Raw genomic sequence first — 18,780 nt, forward strand, 5'->3', positions numbered from 1 at the left:
AGCGCACATGCAAAGAGCCCTCATCTATCTGAGGCAGCTTGCATTACTGCTTGAGTTTGCTGACTACAAATTGTACTTTTCAGCTAGCAATCTCAAGCCAGTAGTGCCGTAATACTGTAGCCTTAGAGTTGCATTTATTAATGGTGCACGCAAAGCACTTGACCACTGTGCAGTGTTTGAGATGGGTATATTTGTCACCACTGAGAACAAGTTCAACAGTATATAGATGGTTGAAATTATTTCTTAGTCTAACTATTAGGTTATTCACAATTCTATATCATAGAAGAGATGTAATAAAATTTGGTTAGCAGATAGATTTGACACATCAATTTTGACTGGTAATTGAAATATTCCTATTTAGTCTTTAAGGTCAATGGTCAAAATAATTTTCATGGATTGCTGTTGTTAGGTTGGATTCAATGAAAGAAGTGCACAAAACAAATCAGCAGCGGCTTGAGAAACTTCATGAAGATCTGGAAAACTCATCTAAAACAATAGAAAGACTTGAAGGCATCACAGATGATAGTGGACGGTATAGATTTTTTCAAGAAATGCGAGGGTATGTCCGAGACTTGCTTGAGTGTTTCAACGAAAAGGTAAGTTGAAGTAATTGTTTGTGGACTTCCTGATTGTAAGTAAAAAAAAAAAAAATAATTCTATGTATTAAGGGTCCTCACCACTAATACCAATATACAGAAGGAGTAAATTGACAGTAGCCCCTACCTGGTACTTGGGTACTTGACATTCCAGCCACCAGATTCCTTTCAAAAATGTGAATACTGCACCTTTCAGTATAACAGTGCTACAGAAAGGTAGGTGGGTTAACTTGTTTGGTGCAGTTGAATATTTTAAAGCAAGAGAAGGAATTAATGGAACAGCGAGAGTAATTCCCTGTATTAGGTAAAAAAAACATTATAATCCATTTACATAATCATCCTGTGGTTTGTGAAAGTATGCAACTGCCAGGGCTCATCACTAATTCTAGGAAAGCAGTCTAAAAGTTTTGCATTTGCTAAAGCCTAATGTAATTGTCTAGGTAATTACTTAGAATATAAGTGCTTAGCCTTTTTATTTGTGCTTCCTAACATTTTTTTATTTCCTGAGAAAACAGTAATTGAAGGGTGTTTCACATATTTGGCGAAGTGAAATGGCACACATCAATAATGCCATGAAGGTGGTTTCCATTGAATACATCTACCACCTGCTGTTGATAATTGAATTGATTGTTCCCGAGCTGAGTTGTTCAAAACAGCAAACAGATGCGTTCAGGGAAAAAACTGGCCACATTGTGGAGTGATGAACTTGGACCTTTGTCTATGGTCCACTGGGTATTGTTACTGTGGTGAAAGCAATCGCTTCCAAAAAGAGGAGTTGCTTTTCCGTGGTTCCGAGCAGCCAATTCGAGCCACATTGGTGAATGGTTTGGACAGGCTTAGTGGGGATAAGAGTTGAAAACAGTGGAGGAAATAGAGGAGAGGCATGCTCATCAAATAAAAACTATTTTACAAATCAGAAAACAAGTTAATTATGCTATGCAACAAATGTATTCTGCAGCAACAAAGTAGGTATACTCAATTATACTTTCATCTTTATAGAGAAGATAATCAGCCATTTTCTTGGGAAAGTATGACTTCAAAGAGAGGAAAAGTAATAAATGCTTATCATTGCTGTCACCTTTGTTTCTAGCCATTAATTTTTCCACAGCAACATATTTTGCAGCTTGCAGGCGATCTGATATTTTAATAACCATTCTCTAACCCCACCAAGACTGTCACAGAGCAGTTTGATTCTGGAGTTCCTGTGATTTCAGGATGAGTTTACAATACTCCCATTGAACCTTGAAAGGAATCTGGATGAGCTAAACTGAAATTAAATTCTACTTCCAAGCTGTTAATTTTACTAAATGAGTTTGGGTTATAGGTCATTTGCACAGCTTTTATAAAATGAATTGTCAGATGTGCAGGTGTTTATTCAGTGAATTCATTGGCAGTTTGCCTGAAAGCTGAAACCTTCAAGACCTTTGCATGGGTGTGATTCTTTTCGTACTAAATTCATCTTTGAATTCCTAGCCAATAAGGAGTACCAAGTCATGAGGTAGCAAAATACTTTCTGGCATTGAAAAATTGCCACTTGCCAGATAAACTAATATGAAATTTCTCTTCTATTAAATAGTGTGGTGAGAACTCTCAATACATTTGGTGAAGGAAATGAACTGTGAAATGTGATGAAAGTGGAATAGTAATAAAGCAACCAAAACATAATACTTTTTCATAAAACTTTCTTATACATCCAGAATAGTTTCTGGCACTACTTCTGGCTATATGTACACTCAGGTAAAAACTTAAAGTCAGAGTGACAGGTTAAACTTTGCTTGAACTTTTATTAAGATATCCTTTGAATTTGCAACTTCCTTGGTTTGAGTTTTGGCTGGAACATTCTAGGTTGTTAGTCAAGCATGTCTGTTGATGGTGTTCCTTGAAATCTTGTGACTAACTCCAGTAAGTGAAAATCTTAAGTTTAAACTACTAATTTAAAATATATATATACATAATACATTCTTTGGAGATAGTTATTTTTCATTTGTTGTGTATCCAGAGTTGTGCATAAATACACTACAAAGGAATTCAAAACAACCATTTAGGACCATGTTGTTTGGTCCTAATCCCTCCCTCAGTCATACCTCTGCTGTTTCTCTCCAGGAATATCTCCTGATTTATTCCAACCTGCTCTTTTTATTTCCCAAGCTTTTATACCCTTGTTTAAAGCAGTGTACAATTTATCTTAATGTAAATTGTCAATCTCCTTTACAATCTTGAAAACCTTAGGTCATCTTGGAGTGTATAATTGACTAAGAAAGTGAATAGAGTGGTGACCATTTAATTTCCCTGTAAATATTGTGAAGCAAAACTGCCTAATATATTCTTTTGGTCGAAGCCCGCAATTGGCGAATGTTTTCGAGCCTCTCAAATTGCTAGTTACTCTATCCTTTTTCATGCCATTAGAAAGAGTATACTATTCAAATTTGTATGCATATTTTTCTTTCCAAATGTTAAAGTATTGAGCCCAAAGTACATTTTAAATGGAAACTTTAATGTAGTTAAGTACGTTCCTAGATACATTTCACATCTTTTTTCCAATCCAGAGACACACATCTAGACTGATATTTTAGTGTGGCCACTTTCTGTCTTGGAAGATGATTGTGGTGGTTACCTCTGTTAAGCATCGCTTGGTGTGACTCGAACCCCACTCTAGCATGGTAGTCTCTGCCATATTTGCTTCAGAGGAAACGGTGGGCTGAAAAGGTGCATAGTTCTCTGGCTTCTGCTTTCCCTAGCCAGTTGAGCTTTTAGTTTCAGCTCGCCTTCCCCAATGAAAAATGAAAATCGCTTATTGTCACAAGTAGGCTTCAATTAAGTTACTGTGAAACGCCCCTAGTCGCCACATTCTGGCGCCTGTTCGGGGAGGCTGGTACGGGAATTGAACCATGCTGCTGGCCTGCCTCGGTCTGCTTTAAAAGCCAGCTATTTAGCCCAGTGTGCTAAACCAGCCCCAATGTCCTTCCAGTCGGTTTGTTTCTTGGTGCAATGGATTCTATCCACCTTTTGAGCAGAGATCCCAAGCACAGATTGACTGTCGTTGGGTTCAGCACCTTGCGATTTGGAGCTGTCTGACTTGAGGTGGGTAGTGGCTGAAATGTGGGGCACAATGGTCTCTCCAATTATCAGTGACAACCTATAGCACCCATTCTCTACATCAGTCAGGTTGAGTTTAACACTTATAACTGCTGTCTCCTGTGTTATTTTATCACTGCAGTGAAAGTGGAGTGACCCCCCTCCTCGCAAGCCTGGGAAGAATATATCAAGACCCTGAGTTGCTCAAAATTCAGTGTCCTCTCGACCTCCCAGTTGAGTTCAATGGGATGCAAAGCACTATGTTTGGCACTGGCGTAGTTGCTGGAGCTTCTGGAAAAATGACACATTTCAAGACTAGTCTACCTTTGGTCAGATTCCAGATTTTCTGGTGTTTGCTCCCTTAGCCTTCAACTCTCCCAAGATGGCCTCCGTTGCCCTCGGCCTAGTTTTTTGAAGAAAAAAAGGATTAAGGGTTGTGGTGTTCGGGCCGGAAAGTGGAGCTGAGTCCACAAAAGATCAGCCATGATCTCATTCAATGGCGGAGCAGGCTCGAGGGGCCAGATGGCCTACTCCTGCTCCTAGTTCTTATGTTCTTATATCCACCAGGCAGTTGGGTTATTTCTCCACAGCTGGGAGCTTAGTTGATGAGTGTCAGTGTGTGTCCACATGCTGGTGCACGAAGGGACCCAGCTTCTGTGTTTGATCACAAGGCGGCACAACTGAGAAGTTGCTGACGTCGTGATTGTAATGACAGGGAGAGACTTGCACATCTGACTTTTTGCACTGCTGCTAGCCAGTGACGTAGGCTGAAAATGAGAAGCAAACTGGCGCACGTGGAATGCGTGCTAACTACACACTAGAACTGTCACATTGATTTGTTAGATACACATACACACTCTGTAGCATCAGAAGGTACTACCTTTCAAAGCTGTTAAAACAGAGCCCAATCTATTCCCTTGGGTAAAGAATTTGGTAAACGGAATCCATGGCACTGTTTGGAAAAAGTGTGGGGGGTTCTAGTGTCCTGACTAATGTTTGCCACTCAGTCAGCACCATTTAAACATATTAACTGATCATTTATGTCAATGCTGGTTGTGGTACCTGGCTTTACACAAATTGGCTACCGTATTCTTCTTCATTTCAAAAATAATTTGTTGTGAAGTGCTTTGGGGCGGTACTGAGAATGTGAATAAGCTATGTAAATACAAGTTCTTCAATACAGTTCCAAATGCCTTGAAGAAGGGTTCTCATTTTAGTTGCTATTCTGTAATAGATGGGCTTATTCTGTAATAGATGGGCTATGTTAACTTTGGAGTTTGCCAGTTTATAATGGACATTGTTTACTCTTTCCCGAATACTTACCACATTCTCCATAACTCAACTGCCATCCATTGTTTTTAAATTCTTAAGATGACGTTTTGAAACTGCAGAGGATAGCCTTACCATAATTTTTCCCTGAAACCTAAGAAATGCAGATACCTATCTTGAGAACCCAGTATATTAATAAAATAACATTCTGCAGTATGATTTACTTTACCATTGGATGACACTATGCTATAAATTCTGAACCAAAATGCAGCACTATTTTGATTGGACAAAGCAACCAAGAGTTATATAATTGTTAGAAACTTTCAATTGTCCCATTTGAGAGTAAATACTAACCGGCAAATTGTGGCAACCAAATTGAAATCCATATGAAATGTTTTAGAAGATGGAACGGTTACTGCTCATGTCTTACTCTAACCTTAATTATGACAGGAAAAAACCAAACATGCACTAATATGGGCTAGTGACATGAATGGCATTTTTTTTTTTGCACGGTTGCAAAATTATATGGGTTTTAGAATTACTTCACTTAATTTATTTAAAAACAAAAGGTTTCCTACCGGTTTGGGCTTTCGCTGAGGAGGTTTGAACTTGTATCTCAAGAATGACCACTGGCTACTGCCAATGCTGTATTGCTGGACTAATAAACATTAAAGAATATTTATAGCATTTACTTTATAGTTTATAGTTACAGCATTTACTTTTTTTTGCTTAGAAATGTGACTCTTGTGCATAAATAATAAACTATAGCTGCAGATTCAAGGTAATTGATCACCCTGATACAAGTGACTACACTTCAAAAGCAATTAATTGGTTGTAGATGTCAATGGCACTAAATCAATGTAAGTTTGTTGTTTCTAGGACCGTTTCAGGTTATAAGTGATAGCAATAAATTTATGTTAATTAATACTGTTGGGCAGCCCAGTAAATAAAAAGTATTGTGAAAGTTAATTTGACAGATGACATTCTTCCTTATTCATTCAACAGCATGTGCAAATAGAATTTGCTAATGGCCTATCAAGGAATTGGAGGAGAGGTTGAGAGAGAGAAGAAATTAAAGCTTTTTTATTGGAATTTTTACAAGTCCATTTTTTTCTGAAATTCAGTAATGTTCACCATTTGGTCATCACATTGTACCCGCACCAGCCACTCTATCTTGTGAATGAGTCAAAAGGAAATTGTTCTCATCTTCATCCATGTTGGAGAGATTGAAGGATAATTGCACCCATTGACTAGAAAGAAACATCCTATCCAGTAGTCTATACGTACAAATTTATTCTCATTATTTTCATGAGAAAAAAATGCTCACCTCGCTCCCCATTGTTTTGCTGCCTTTCACAAAATTATTTCCCCTTTGATTGGAGAGAGTGTGGCAGAAAATTAACCCGCGTAAAGATACTTTGGGGCGCTCTCGGTGCCTTCATTTTCAATTTCTGCCCTCCACCCTAAAGCTACATTTTGTATTAATTTACTTGTCATCTTGACTTTGAGAAAGATTTTTAAAAATAAAATGTAAGTCTAAACTCTCCTTTTAAAAAAACTAGACAGCAGGGTTACTTTGTTCCTTTCCTCTCAAGGCCACAATGCTGCAATCCTCAATCATGCAGCTAAATAGGTTTCTACCTTGGTATTTTTCTTTGTTCATCTAAAACTAAACTGATGAACTAGCAAGCACGCAGCATTGAAATAGTGCTAGCTTAAAAAACTGTCCTGTGGGAAAAGTTAAACTTTTCTCCAGATCTTCACAAGCAATGCAATATTACTTTTCTGTATTCACAGAATTTATTTATATTGTTAGTTAATATTTTTGCTTAGGGGGAGTGAGCCATGCTTCACAGTGCTGTCCACAATTGGAGCAATCAGATCAATTTTTTTAAATTTCCAGTTTATATTATCTAGAAGATATTATACAGGATGAATTGCTTACATCTTTCAACATGTTGCATAATTGGTCGTGAATTTAGAGTGGTTTTGCAGTCGTCTGCAGTGTTGTAGAGAAGTCGTACATGCTTCATTCCAAGTACAGCGCTATCTTTTCTGTTTGCAGTATTTACCCTGAAGTTGAAATTTGTCTCTAATTGATATATTTTGAAAGACCGCCCTTTTTGGGTAAAGTCAAATGAAGATTGCAATATTGGATTGACAAAAGATTCTCGGTTGAGTGATGTGATTCATTTTGTCACAATGTACAGTCAGTGTCACAATGGGACGTCATACCTTGAGTTGAATAGTTTGAAGCAAAATCTTCACCACAATTAGTTGTTTCACATACTGCCATTAGACTACTTACTGACAGTGATCTGTATCAATTTGCTTTCTTTGCTCTGATGCAGCTGGATAGTGTATTCATTGTCATTTGGAAATTGTGCAATGGATTAGAGTTATAAGTTATAAGAAACTCTTTAACAGGTGTAGGATGTTTATATATTGCAATGGAGTTTTGTTTTATTGTGATAGGTAAGGGTGATAAGTTCCAGGCAGTTTTCAAATTTTTCAGTTGTTTTACATTTATATTTTGTAAGATTGTAATGGGTTCTATAGCATGTAGATTTAAAGGGAAAAAAATGGGAAATGGCACAAATCTGAAATAAAATACTAGAAAATATCAAAGGGGCATGTCAGCATTTGAAAAGTGAAAATATTGATTAGCATTTGGGTAAAAGCTTCATTGGGTCAGAAAGCCCATATTAACCATTTGACAGGAGTTTATGGCAGGCTCTGGTTTAAGTTGCACAACCTTTGTGTAAATTTCACCATGTTGACAATATTCATAAGCAAAATACTTTCACCTAGTGATTGAAAATGGGTGAAAAAGCAGAGACAAAAACTTAAGAGAACCAAGTTATCAGTAGATGATACCTGCTTTAAAGGAGAAACTGGCATTTTCTCTAAATTTACACTGCTCAAGAGGACCTGCACTTGAGGCACTTATTGCGATAAATAAGGAGAGATACTTCATCGATAAAGTGCAGAAACTATAAACACTTATTTCTTTCTTGTATATCACTAGCCATTGTGGCAGTGGAATTTGGAAGTCTATTTTTAAATAGCCAAGAATAAACACGGATAAAAAATGTTGTTTTTTCATGTAGAAGATCTGCATAACTCACAGACTAAAATACTCTACTGGATATTTAATTTTCTAAACAATCATTTATAATCTAAAATATTAGAATTTTGCTTAAATGGCCAAACCTGGAAGATGCTTGTTAAATTGCTTTCCACTGAGAAAATTTCCATTTCCACTCAGTTTTCAGCTTTTACATTGCAACTCAGCATAAACACTGCTTAAATGTTTTTTTTTAATCATGCTATACTTACAGTAATGCAGAAAATACGTTGTTGGTTTAAACTAAAGTGCCAGGGTACGTGACTGATGGTGTGTATAGGTTCTTCTGGAATATTATGTGGCGGCCAGAAATTGAAGATGAGAAGATTCACTATATTTTGGGGTGTTTTTTTGCTTTGATTTGGATTCATTTTATACACACATATATAGTTTTTTTTTGTCAACGGTATTGGTGACAGAAATTAAATAACCATTTTGTCCACTTACTGAGGTTTCCAGTTATACCGTAAAAATATAACTTACCATTAACTTTCCAGATATATTTGGCTAAATATTGTGTAGCGGATTGAAAATATTGGAATTATTTCAATAAGAAAATGTGAAACTACAATAACTTTGTTCCGTTTCTCATCATTTTGGCCACTGTAGTGGAGATTTACAGGAACTAGCACGAATTTAAAACTGTACCCATGGTGTAACTAGCGCAGACCAGGGCCTATTATAAAGGGCCTAGGTATTACGTAGTGTGTTATATTTTTCAGGTACCCCTGGTTAATGACCTTGAATCTGCCATGCACCAGCTGCTGAAACAGCGGGCTGCCCGGTTTGTCCAGAGACGGCAAGATGATATTAAAGATGAATCATCGGAATATTCAAGCCATTCAAGTCAGTCCATCTTGAAGGTTTTTATTTTTCATTGAACAGCCTTGTTCATTGTAATACATTAGATTAATAAAAATGCATATTAATCCAGCATACAAGACTGGCTTGAAGTTACCAAGGGAATAGTTTGATACCATTTCTTATTTAAAAAAATATTTAGTACAGATAGGGTAAGTGCAACAAAATTCAGAGGATCTAAGGTGTCCCAATTCTATGGGGAAATGTTGATTGGAAGCTTGTCTTACTATTATGTGAAAGGTAACTTCGGCTCTGATTTTGGATTGGATACAGATAGTAAACTGACAACATTGTCAGTATACTTTTGAAAACAATTTATTCAGCTAGAAAGGAATAGCTTTAAAATTTGTTTTGATTTATGGTTTTCACTGAGGGTTCATTTCACCCTTCAATTATTCCCTATTTTGCCAGGTTATGATTTGAACAAAAAGAAACTCTTAGAGGAGTGTAACGGCTTTCTGAGTCTTGCACGAACAGCTGCTTTTACCAGCTGATCTCCTTCGGCACAGAAACATCACAATACAAAGAATCCTTCCCTTTGTTTATTTTGATACGCTTTTTATGTAGTGTCACACTTCAGTGTGAAATATCAAATCTGGTAATTGGTGTTTCAGCTGAGGGAAAAGATTGCTCATGCTTTGGATTTTCCAAGTGTCATAAAGCTGATCTTTCAACAAAGTCTTTGATAAGAGATCCTTGCTTATTTCATAACACTTCCTAATTTTGAATACTCATAAGATGCGTACACATTAAATTGTTAGAACATTGCACCATTGCCTGTGAAATTGTGTATTTCCGAGAATTAAATTGTTTTAATTTAACAATGAATGCATTTTTGTTGCAAATATAGTTTTACTCTTCCTTTCTCCTCACTTACCTCCAATCACTTTAACTTCACTGGTAGTTGTATTAGTTCTTACTCAACCTGACTCAGTTGACAAGCTCCTAATGGTGTAGGTCTCAGTAGGCTTAAATTCTGTGGTCAATGAAAATTGAACTTAATTGTTAATTGATACTACTTTGAGAAAGCTTTTGGTAATTTTGTCCACTTTATATTTGCAGGTAAAACCGTTATGGCACCAAGTCTGGATTCATTTGGTCGCGATCGTGCTTTGTATCAAGAAAATGCCAAACAACGGAGGATTGCAGAGAGAGAGGCTCGTAGGTATGATTGGCTGTTTAAAGCCACCCATTCTACATTTTAAAACGGCATGTTTGACATTCAGTACTGAAGGATTTGATAAAACACCAACTAAATATTGTGAAGACTAGTGGACCAGTGCTGAGACATCACTTATTTCCAATCTATAATTGATCACTTGGATGATTGTATGCCAGATTTTCTGATGATATAAAATGGGTGGGATAACAAGTTGAGGGGGATACAGAGTCTGCAAAGGGATATAGATAGGCTAAACGAGGAGACAGAAATTTAGCAGATAAATTATCATGTCAGAAAATTAGGTTGTCCATTTTAACAAGAAGAACAGAAAAACAGAATATTATTTAAATAGCGAGAAACTACAGAATTTGTGGTACAGAGGGACTTGGGTGTCCTTATACATGAATCACAAAAAAAAAATCACCATGCAAGTATAACAAGTAATTAAGAAAGCAAGTGGAAAACTAGCCTTCATTGCAAGGGGGGTGGGGGGTGGAGAGTAAAAGTAGGAAGGATTTGATAACTGTAGAGGGCATTGGTGAAACCACAGCTAGAGCACTATGTACAGTTTTGGTCATCTTAAGGAGGGGCATACTTGCTTTGGAAGCAGTTCAGAGAATGTTCACCAGACTGATTCTTGGATGAAGGAGTCGTCTTATGGGGGATAATTGAGCAAGCTGGACTTGTGCTCATGGAGTTTAAAAGAATGCGAGGTGATTTTATTGAAACATAAGATTCTGAGAGAGCTTTACAGGGTAGATGCTGAGAGAATGTTTCCCCTCGAGGGATTCTAGAATGAGGGAGCACTGTTCCAAAATAAGGTATCTCCCATTTAAGATGCAGATGAGGAATTTCTTCTCTGAGGATCATTGCTGTTTTGAATTCTCTTGCCAGTGAGCAGTGGAGGCTGGGTCATTGAATATATTCAAGGCTGAGTTAGACTGATTTTTGATTCACGAGGGAGTTGAGAGTTATGTGGTCAGGTAGGAAAGTGGGGTTAAGGCCACAATCAGTTCGGCCATGATCTTATTGAACGATGGAGCAGGTTTGAAGGACCAAATAGCCTACTCTCGCTCCTATTTCTTCGGGCCTCATGAAGCTGTAGTCTTCAGTCCTTGGTACAAACTCCATTCCACAGTCACTGAGTCCAGCCTGGCAGCTGTCTGAGATCAACCCTTGGTGGCATATTTGACCTCAAGGAACAAATATGTGATCAAGATGTCAATTCTTTCCACATGCTTTACATCACCTGACTCTGCCCCAACCTTCCAGTTCACCTTCTGCTGAAACCTTCATCCATGCCTTAGTTACCTCTAGATTTCATCATCCCAACACACCCCTGAACCAGAGCCTCATATTTTGTTTTATTAACTTACGGGATGTGGGCATTGCAGGTTGGCCAGCAGTTATTGCCCATCCCTAATTGCCCATGAAATGGCGGTGAGCTGCCTTCTTGAACCGCTGTTGTCCATTATATCCTCTGTAAAGTTAGGGTCATCTAAAACTCTGCTGCCCATTTCCTAACTCTCATTAAGTCCTGTTGGACACCAGCCCTTTGTTCGCCTAACCTACGTTGGTTTTTGTTTAAGCAAAGTTTCCATTTTAAAATCCTCATCCTTGTTTTCAAATCCCTCCATGGTCACACCCCTTGCTAACTATTTGATTTTCTCTAGCCCTGCAACTCTTTGATATATCTGCGCTCATGCAATTTTGGCCTGTTTAGCATCAATGATTTTAACCACTGCATTATTAGCAGTTGTGTCTTCAAAAGCCAACGTCATAAGATCTGGAATTCTCTCCCTTGAGCCTCTTTGCTTCTCTAAGGCCTTTACGACCCTTCTAGAGCAAGCCTTTGATCATCTGCCCTAATATCTCCTGATGTATCTCAGTATCAAGTTTTGTTTGATAGCAGTCCTGTGAAACACCTTGGGATATTTTTACTATGTATAGGTACTATATAAATACAAGTTATTCTTGCCCTTGGGAGGCAGCTGCATCATTTATCCCTATATCCTGCCAGTCATTTTGTACCTTATATGCATCATGTTCATGTGCTCTTTCAGCTGTATTCGAATTAAATGAGAGCATTAACAAACATATTTGGTGTTTGTCAGCAAAAAGTATCAAAGACATTTTGCGGAGGTGTAGAAAAATATCTAAATGATTCAGGATTCTACATTTAATCTATCGTTCAGAGCAAATCAAAGAAATATGGAATATTTAGGAATTTAATAAATGGGTGAAGTATGTATATTTTTGTGACTTTCTAAAGCTGTATAAGAAAAATGGATGTGAAAACTGTCCTGATGAAAATGCCAGGTTTTAACTATGGTTTCTAATTAATTAGAGCACGTCGAAGACTGGCCAGAGAACAAGCAGGAAAGATGGCTGAACACCATGAAGGACTGTCAAGTGATGATGAAGAAACTTCCACAGATATCAATAGCTTTAATATAGAAAATGGTATGCCTATTGCAAGATATACTGAAATGGCACACTCAGTTGCAAAATCAAGGAAGGAGATGCTTTGACAACTGTAAATTTTAGTATGTGGCTGAAAGTATATTCTGTGGGAAAATTCTCTTTTTCACATTAGAAAGTGATCTGGTTCATTAAAGTCCTTTGGAGAGGGAAGCCTGCCATCCTTATCTGGACTGGCGTGGCCTACACGTGACTCCAGATCCACAGCAATATCTTAACTGTCTTAAGTTCAAGGGCAATTAAGGATGGGCAATAAATGCTGGCCAGCCAGCGATGCCCACATACAAATAAAAACTACATACTACAGTGGATCAATTTGTCTGTTTTGACCCCACGATTTCTCATTGTTTACGATCAGCATTCTGAATTGGAATCCCAACATGCTTCTACTGCCAGTAACTGCTGCAGAGATTTAACAAAATCTATCCTCATTCATTTCCTGGATTTGACCAGCTCCTGATTCTTAAATTGGTAATTTGGAAACATTGGAAAACCCTTGTTTTAAACACCATTTGTCCTCTCTTTTCACAATACATTTTGTTTACAATTACAGTGAGGATGGAATTAGATGGAAAAAATGCACTCTTAAGTAGTGTGTGTGTATAAATATACGTAAAAATGAAGCAGCTATTAATGAATGAACAGTTAAAATGCTGAAATCCTTTGCAGATCGAATTGTCAACGAATCAAGAAAAGTGTTTGAAGATGTTTTGGATGATTTCTGCACACTTGACTGCATCAAGACTCGATTTGAAGTCTGGCGGAAAATGTATTACGCGCATTATAAAGATGCATATATTGGTCTATGCCTTCCAAAACTGCTTAACCCACTTGTTCGGTTACAACTCATCAAATGGAATCCTTTTGAGGTGAGCACTGGAGGTTACTTGAAAACATAGTCTATGGCTGAGGTGCCCTGAATTAATCGAAGCTTCATATAGTGCCTTGACTTTGTGAATGTGACTTTCCCAATTGAAAATCCACAAACTTGACTTTCCCATCAGAGGGATAAAAAGTTGCTTTGTTAATCACCTGGGTTGTTTGTTAGCAGCCTCATGTGGATGGCTGGAGAGTAGCAGTGGCAGAGAACAGATGGCCGACACATGATTAGGAAATACTATGCCGCTGATGAGGAATAGAGTGAAATGGATATTAATTCTATGGATAATTTTATGCTTCTGAAAATATGTTCGGTATGTTTAGCACACGGCTAAATCGCTGGCTTTGAAAGCAGACCAAGGCAGGCCAGCAGCACGGTTCAATTCCCGTATCAGCCTCCCCGAACAGGCGCCGGAATGTGGCGACTAGGGGCTTTTCACAGTAACTTCATTTGAAGCCTACTTGTGACAATAAGCGGTTTTCATTTTTTTTATTTCATAAATAAATGAAAGAGATAGGGGAGGCAATGACGTAGTCGCATCCGATTCTGTGGTGCAAAGGGCTTGCTTGATCAGCTGATAACTGAAAGGTTGGTAGTGCAAGACTATCGAAAAATGGACTGCTCTCCCACCTTAAGTGTTCACTCCCTCTCATTCGAGTTTACATATAAAACGTAGTCACTAGGCTAATAATCCAGAGACTTGGGGGGGACCCAAGTTTGAATCCCGCCAGGGCAGATGTTGAAATTTGAATTCAATAAAAATCTGGATTTCTGGATTATGAAACCCATTGTCGATTGTTGTAAAAGCACATCTGGTTTACTTTTTTGGCGGGGGGAGGAAGTCTGCTGTCCTTACCTGGTCTGGCCTACATGTGACTCCAGATTCCCAGCAATGTTGTTGACTCTTAACTGCCCTCTGAAATAACTGAGCAAGCCACTCAGGGCAGTTAGGGATGGGCAAGTAATGCTGGCCCAGTAATCCATGCCTACATCCCATGAATAAATTTTTAAAAAATCTTTCCTTTGATAAGGAGACCAAAACTGTTCATGATATTCAAGATGTGGTCTAACTATTGCCGTGTGTAGTTTTTATTTTTATACTCCATCCCCTTTAAAATAAAAGCCAATGTTCACTTTACCTTCCCTATTACCTGCTGAACTTGCATGCTAGTTTTTAGTGATTTGTGCGTGAGTATCCCAAAATCCGTCTGTGCTGCAGCTTTCTGCAGTCTTTCTCCATTAAAATAATATTTAGCTCCTTTATTCTTCCTACCAAAGTGCAGAACATCATGTTTTCTACATTATGTTCCATCTGCCGAGTTTTTGCCCCTCATTACATCGACTTGTTCCCCTTCATCTATCCCCACCTCAAAGAATTCTAATAAATTTGTCGGGCATGATTTCCCCTTCATGAAGCCATCCTGACTCTGTTAAATTATGTTATGCATTTCTAAATGTTCTACGAATCCATCCTTTCCGGTGGATTCTGATTTTCCCAATGACAAATGTTAAACTAACTGGCCGGCAATTAGCTGCTTTTTGTTTCCCTTTTTGAATAATAATCTAGCTCATGACATCTCAACCTGATTTGATTGATCATTGAATTCTTTTATAGAAACTGTCCACTGGAAGTCCAGTTTCTATATCACTATTTGTAAATGCAAATCTTATCGCAATCCTATAATATTTTCTGTTGTAAAGTGAAAAATAACCTTGACATCAGGCATGGCCTGGGTAAGAATTATTCACTTTATGGTGAAATCTCATCAGTTAAGATTTTTGGGCACAGAAATAAAGATTAATGACACTATTTTGCAACTTGTTTGTCTATTAACTGTAATAGATGAATACCCATAAATCACTTTGTGCATTTTTCTAATAGCCTAATTGTCGTGACTTTGAAAGTATGCTCTGGTTCGAATCTTTACTATTTTATGGATGTGAAGAGGGGCAAGATCCACAGATGGATGATGTTGACACATACCTGTTGCCTGCAATTGTAGAAAAAGTGGTTTTACCAAAACTGACAGGTAATCAAAGTTTTAGCATTTTAGGTCCGTTGGTAGAATGCATTCAACAAATGAAATCTCCTCTAATTTGTTCCACATTTCCTCATTTCAATGCTATTGTGTATAATTTATCGATCTGTATCCAGTTGCTTATTAAGGTAACTGCTATGATCAAATTACAAAAATTTTGCAAATTCAATATCTCATTGTATTTTACTGCCGTATGTGTTGCATAATAACAGGTCAGGAAATGTGAACTGTTTTGGATGGCAGAGATGCAACATTTTAAGTCGAGGATGGTGAGGATCCCAGACCTGAAGGGGTTGGATTACGAGGAGAGGTTGAGTAGACTGGGACTGTACTCGTTGGAATTTAGAAGGATATGGGGAGATCTTCTAGAAACATATAAAATTATGACGGTATAGATAGGATAGATGCGGGCAGGTTGTTTCCACTGGCGGGTGAAAGCAGAACTAGGGGGCATAGCCTCAAAATAAGGGAAAGTAGATTTAGGACCGAGTTTAGGAGGAACTTCTTGACCCAAAGGGTTGTGAATCTATGGAATTCCTTGCCCAGTGAAGCAGTTGGGGCTCCTTCATTAAATGTTTTTTGAAGAATAAAGGGATTAAGGGTTATGGTGTTCGGGCTGGAAAGTGGAGCTGAGTCCACAAAAGATCAGCCATGATCTCATTGAATAGCGGAGCAGGCTCGAGGGACCAGATGGCCTACTCCTGCTCCTAGTTCTTATGTTCTTATGAGATTTTTAAAAATGTAATTGGTTCATTTTAAAGAGATACTGATTGCAAGACTCCCTCTGAAACTGAATTTGGCACTGCAAGCAATTGCCTTACAAAGTTGCACAGTAGAAATATGGAATTATTACGAAAGTAATCAACTGGAATGGTGACTGAAAATAAAATTGTCCCTCTGTTACTTAATCGGTTATGTTTAAAAAAAAAAGTAATTTTGACTTTTCTCGCTGTTTCAAATACGCTATCCTTATGAGCACTATATTTGCGTGTGAGTTATATTCACGATCAAGATTTGCTTTCTGTTTGAATACTTGCATTATTCAGCTACCATTTTTATAATAAGGTGGTTTGGGAAATAGTTCTCTTTGGCAAAAGAAAAGGAGTAATCAGAAAAATCTTCCTTTCATGGGATGTGGGCGTCGCTGGTATTTGTTGCCCTTGAACTGAGGTGACTTGCTAGACCATTTTTCAGGGCTGATAAGCGTCAACCGCCTTGCTGTGGGAGTCGCATGTTGGCCAGACCAGGCAAGGATGGCAGGTTTCCTTCCCTAAAAGGCATTAGTGAACCAGATTTGTTTTTTTACAACAATCGTCGATGGTTGTCATGATTAGTTTTTTGTATACCAGATTTGTTAATTAAATTCAAATTTCACCAGCTACTGTGGTATTCGAACCTAATTTTCCAGAGCATTAGCCTCGGTATCTAGATTACTAGTTCAGTGATATTACCACTATGCCATCGTCATCCCACCTTCAAACAATTTCCACCAAGACTAAATAATTGAGTACCAGAAAATCTTGAGCTGAAAAGAAAATCTTTTTGAATCTTTCCCTTAGGTCTAGCAGAAAACGATTGGGATCCTCTATCATCGTCTCAGACGTCCAGATTAGTCAAATTAATGCTGAAGTTAGTTGAAGGATATCCTTCAGTTGTAAATGGAGAAAATAAATACACACAGGTATGCTTCTGTTATCTTTTCTTTTCATCCGCTTTTGTTCCTATTCGAGTAGATGAGGTTAAGAGGAGATTTGATCGAGGTGTCCAGAGTAAATCACGGGAATCTGTTTCCACTGACAGAAGGGTTGTTAAGTAAAGGGACACAGATTTTAGGTGATTGCAAAAGAACCAGAGGTTATATGAATAAACGTTTTCGCAGTTACCTTGAAAGGTGACAAAAGTAACTTTTAAAAGGGGGAATTGGATAAATAAGGGAGGTAAAATTGCAGAGAATGAGCAGTAGTATGGGAATATTTGGATAGCTGTACAAAAAGATGCATGATAAACTAAATGGCTGCCTCCTGTGCTGTAATATTCTGTGATTCTATTGAAATTTAGGTACATGCAAAACACATCCAAGAATCTTGAATATTTATAATTATATGTTTGTGTGAGAGATGGAGCCTGCAACAGTTTGATTCACATTCAACAGCAATGACTAATTATATATAACACTGAGAGTGTACCAGTTCTTGTGTACTGTAAGAAAAATTTGACTGGGACCTCATAAAAATGTGCTTTGAATAGTGCTTTGGGATCTTGCGCACCCATCTCAACGCCAAATCTTTCATGGCTGAACTGTGTTTCATTGCTCAATTGTAAGATGGCACATCTGCCAGTGCAGTGCTTCCTCAGTATCAGCCTTATTTTAAAGTCTCTGGAGTGGTGTGAACTCAACGCTAGCTCTCGGTTAGACTGTTAACATTGGCTGGTAATTTTAACATATACTTATATGTATATTAATCCTTTGTACATTGTTTAAATTATTTGTTTTAATTTTGTAACTGCTGTTAAAACTGTATGACATTGCCATGTAGAAAAACGTCTGGTTGTTTTCAATTGTTTAGTGACTGAAACCCTTCAAATTTTCTCTCAGACTTTACTAAAGACCATTGTCTTGAGAATCAGGAAGACAGTGGATGAAGATGTATTTGTACCACTTTATCCAAAAAGGTACGTTTTGCGGTTTTCAAATGTGATTTTCACATTTTTATTCCTTGGATTTCAAAATCTCAAACCTTACATAGTATGTATTCAACATCCTGGTTTCACCATTGACCAGAAACTTGACTAGCCGTATAAATATTGTGGCTACAAGAGCAGGTCAGAGGCTAGGAATCCTGTGGCGGGTAACTCACCTCTTGACTCCCTACTTGGCTGGTGGGCACAGCTCCATTAACACTCGAGAAGCTCAACACCTTTGAGGACAAAGCAGCTCGCTTGATTGGCATCCCTTCCACAATAACTCACTCCCTCCACCACTGCCGCACCGTAGCAGCAGTGTGTGCCATCTATAAGAACTGCACTGCAGGAACTCACCAAGACTGCTTAAGTAGTACCTTCCCCCATGGCCACTACCATCTAGAAGGTCAAGGGCAGCAGATACCTGGAACTCCACCACTTAGAAGTTCCCCTAAGTCAGTGTTTTTCAAACTTTTTTCCGGGGACCCATTTTTACCAACCAGCCGACCTTCACGACCCACGCCGGCCGTTCTTTGCGACCCACGCGAGCCGAGCTTTGTGGCCTACGCCGGCTGACCATCGCGACCCACCATTTTCTCTTACCTTGT

The 18,780-nt window shown here is 38.2% G+C and overlaps 1 protein-coding gene across 1 annotated transcript in view; it reads left to right on the forward strand.

The window, feature by feature from the left end:
- Positions 1–18,780, forward strand: part of paxbp1 (PAX3 and PAX7 binding protein 1) — a 66,045-nt gene that overhangs the window by 16,944 nt on the left and 30,321 nt on the right. Inside the window, exons 7-14 of the mRNA XM_038801658.1 lie at positions 410–596; positions 8,790–8,913; positions 9,991–10,093; positions 12,438–12,553; positions 13,241–13,440; positions 15,334–15,481; positions 17,050–17,171; positions 18,087–18,163. Coding sequence (XP_038657586.1) covers positions 410–596; positions 8,790–8,913; positions 9,991–10,093; positions 12,438–12,553; positions 13,241–13,440; positions 15,334–15,481; positions 17,050–17,171; positions 18,087–18,163 — 1,077 coding nt within the window. The remainder of the gene's footprint in view (positions 1–409; positions 597–8,789; positions 8,914–9,990; positions 10,094–12,437; positions 12,554–13,240; positions 13,441–15,333; positions 15,482–17,049; positions 17,172–18,086; positions 18,164–18,780) is intronic.

This window comes from Scyliorhinus canicula, chromosome 7 (genome assembly GCF_902713615.1).
Source record: "Scyliorhinus canicula chromosome 7, sScyCan1.1, whole genome shotgun sequence".
NCBI lineage: Eukaryota > Metazoa > Chordata > Chondrichthyes > Carcharhiniformes > Scyliorhinidae > Scyliorhinus > Scyliorhinus canicula.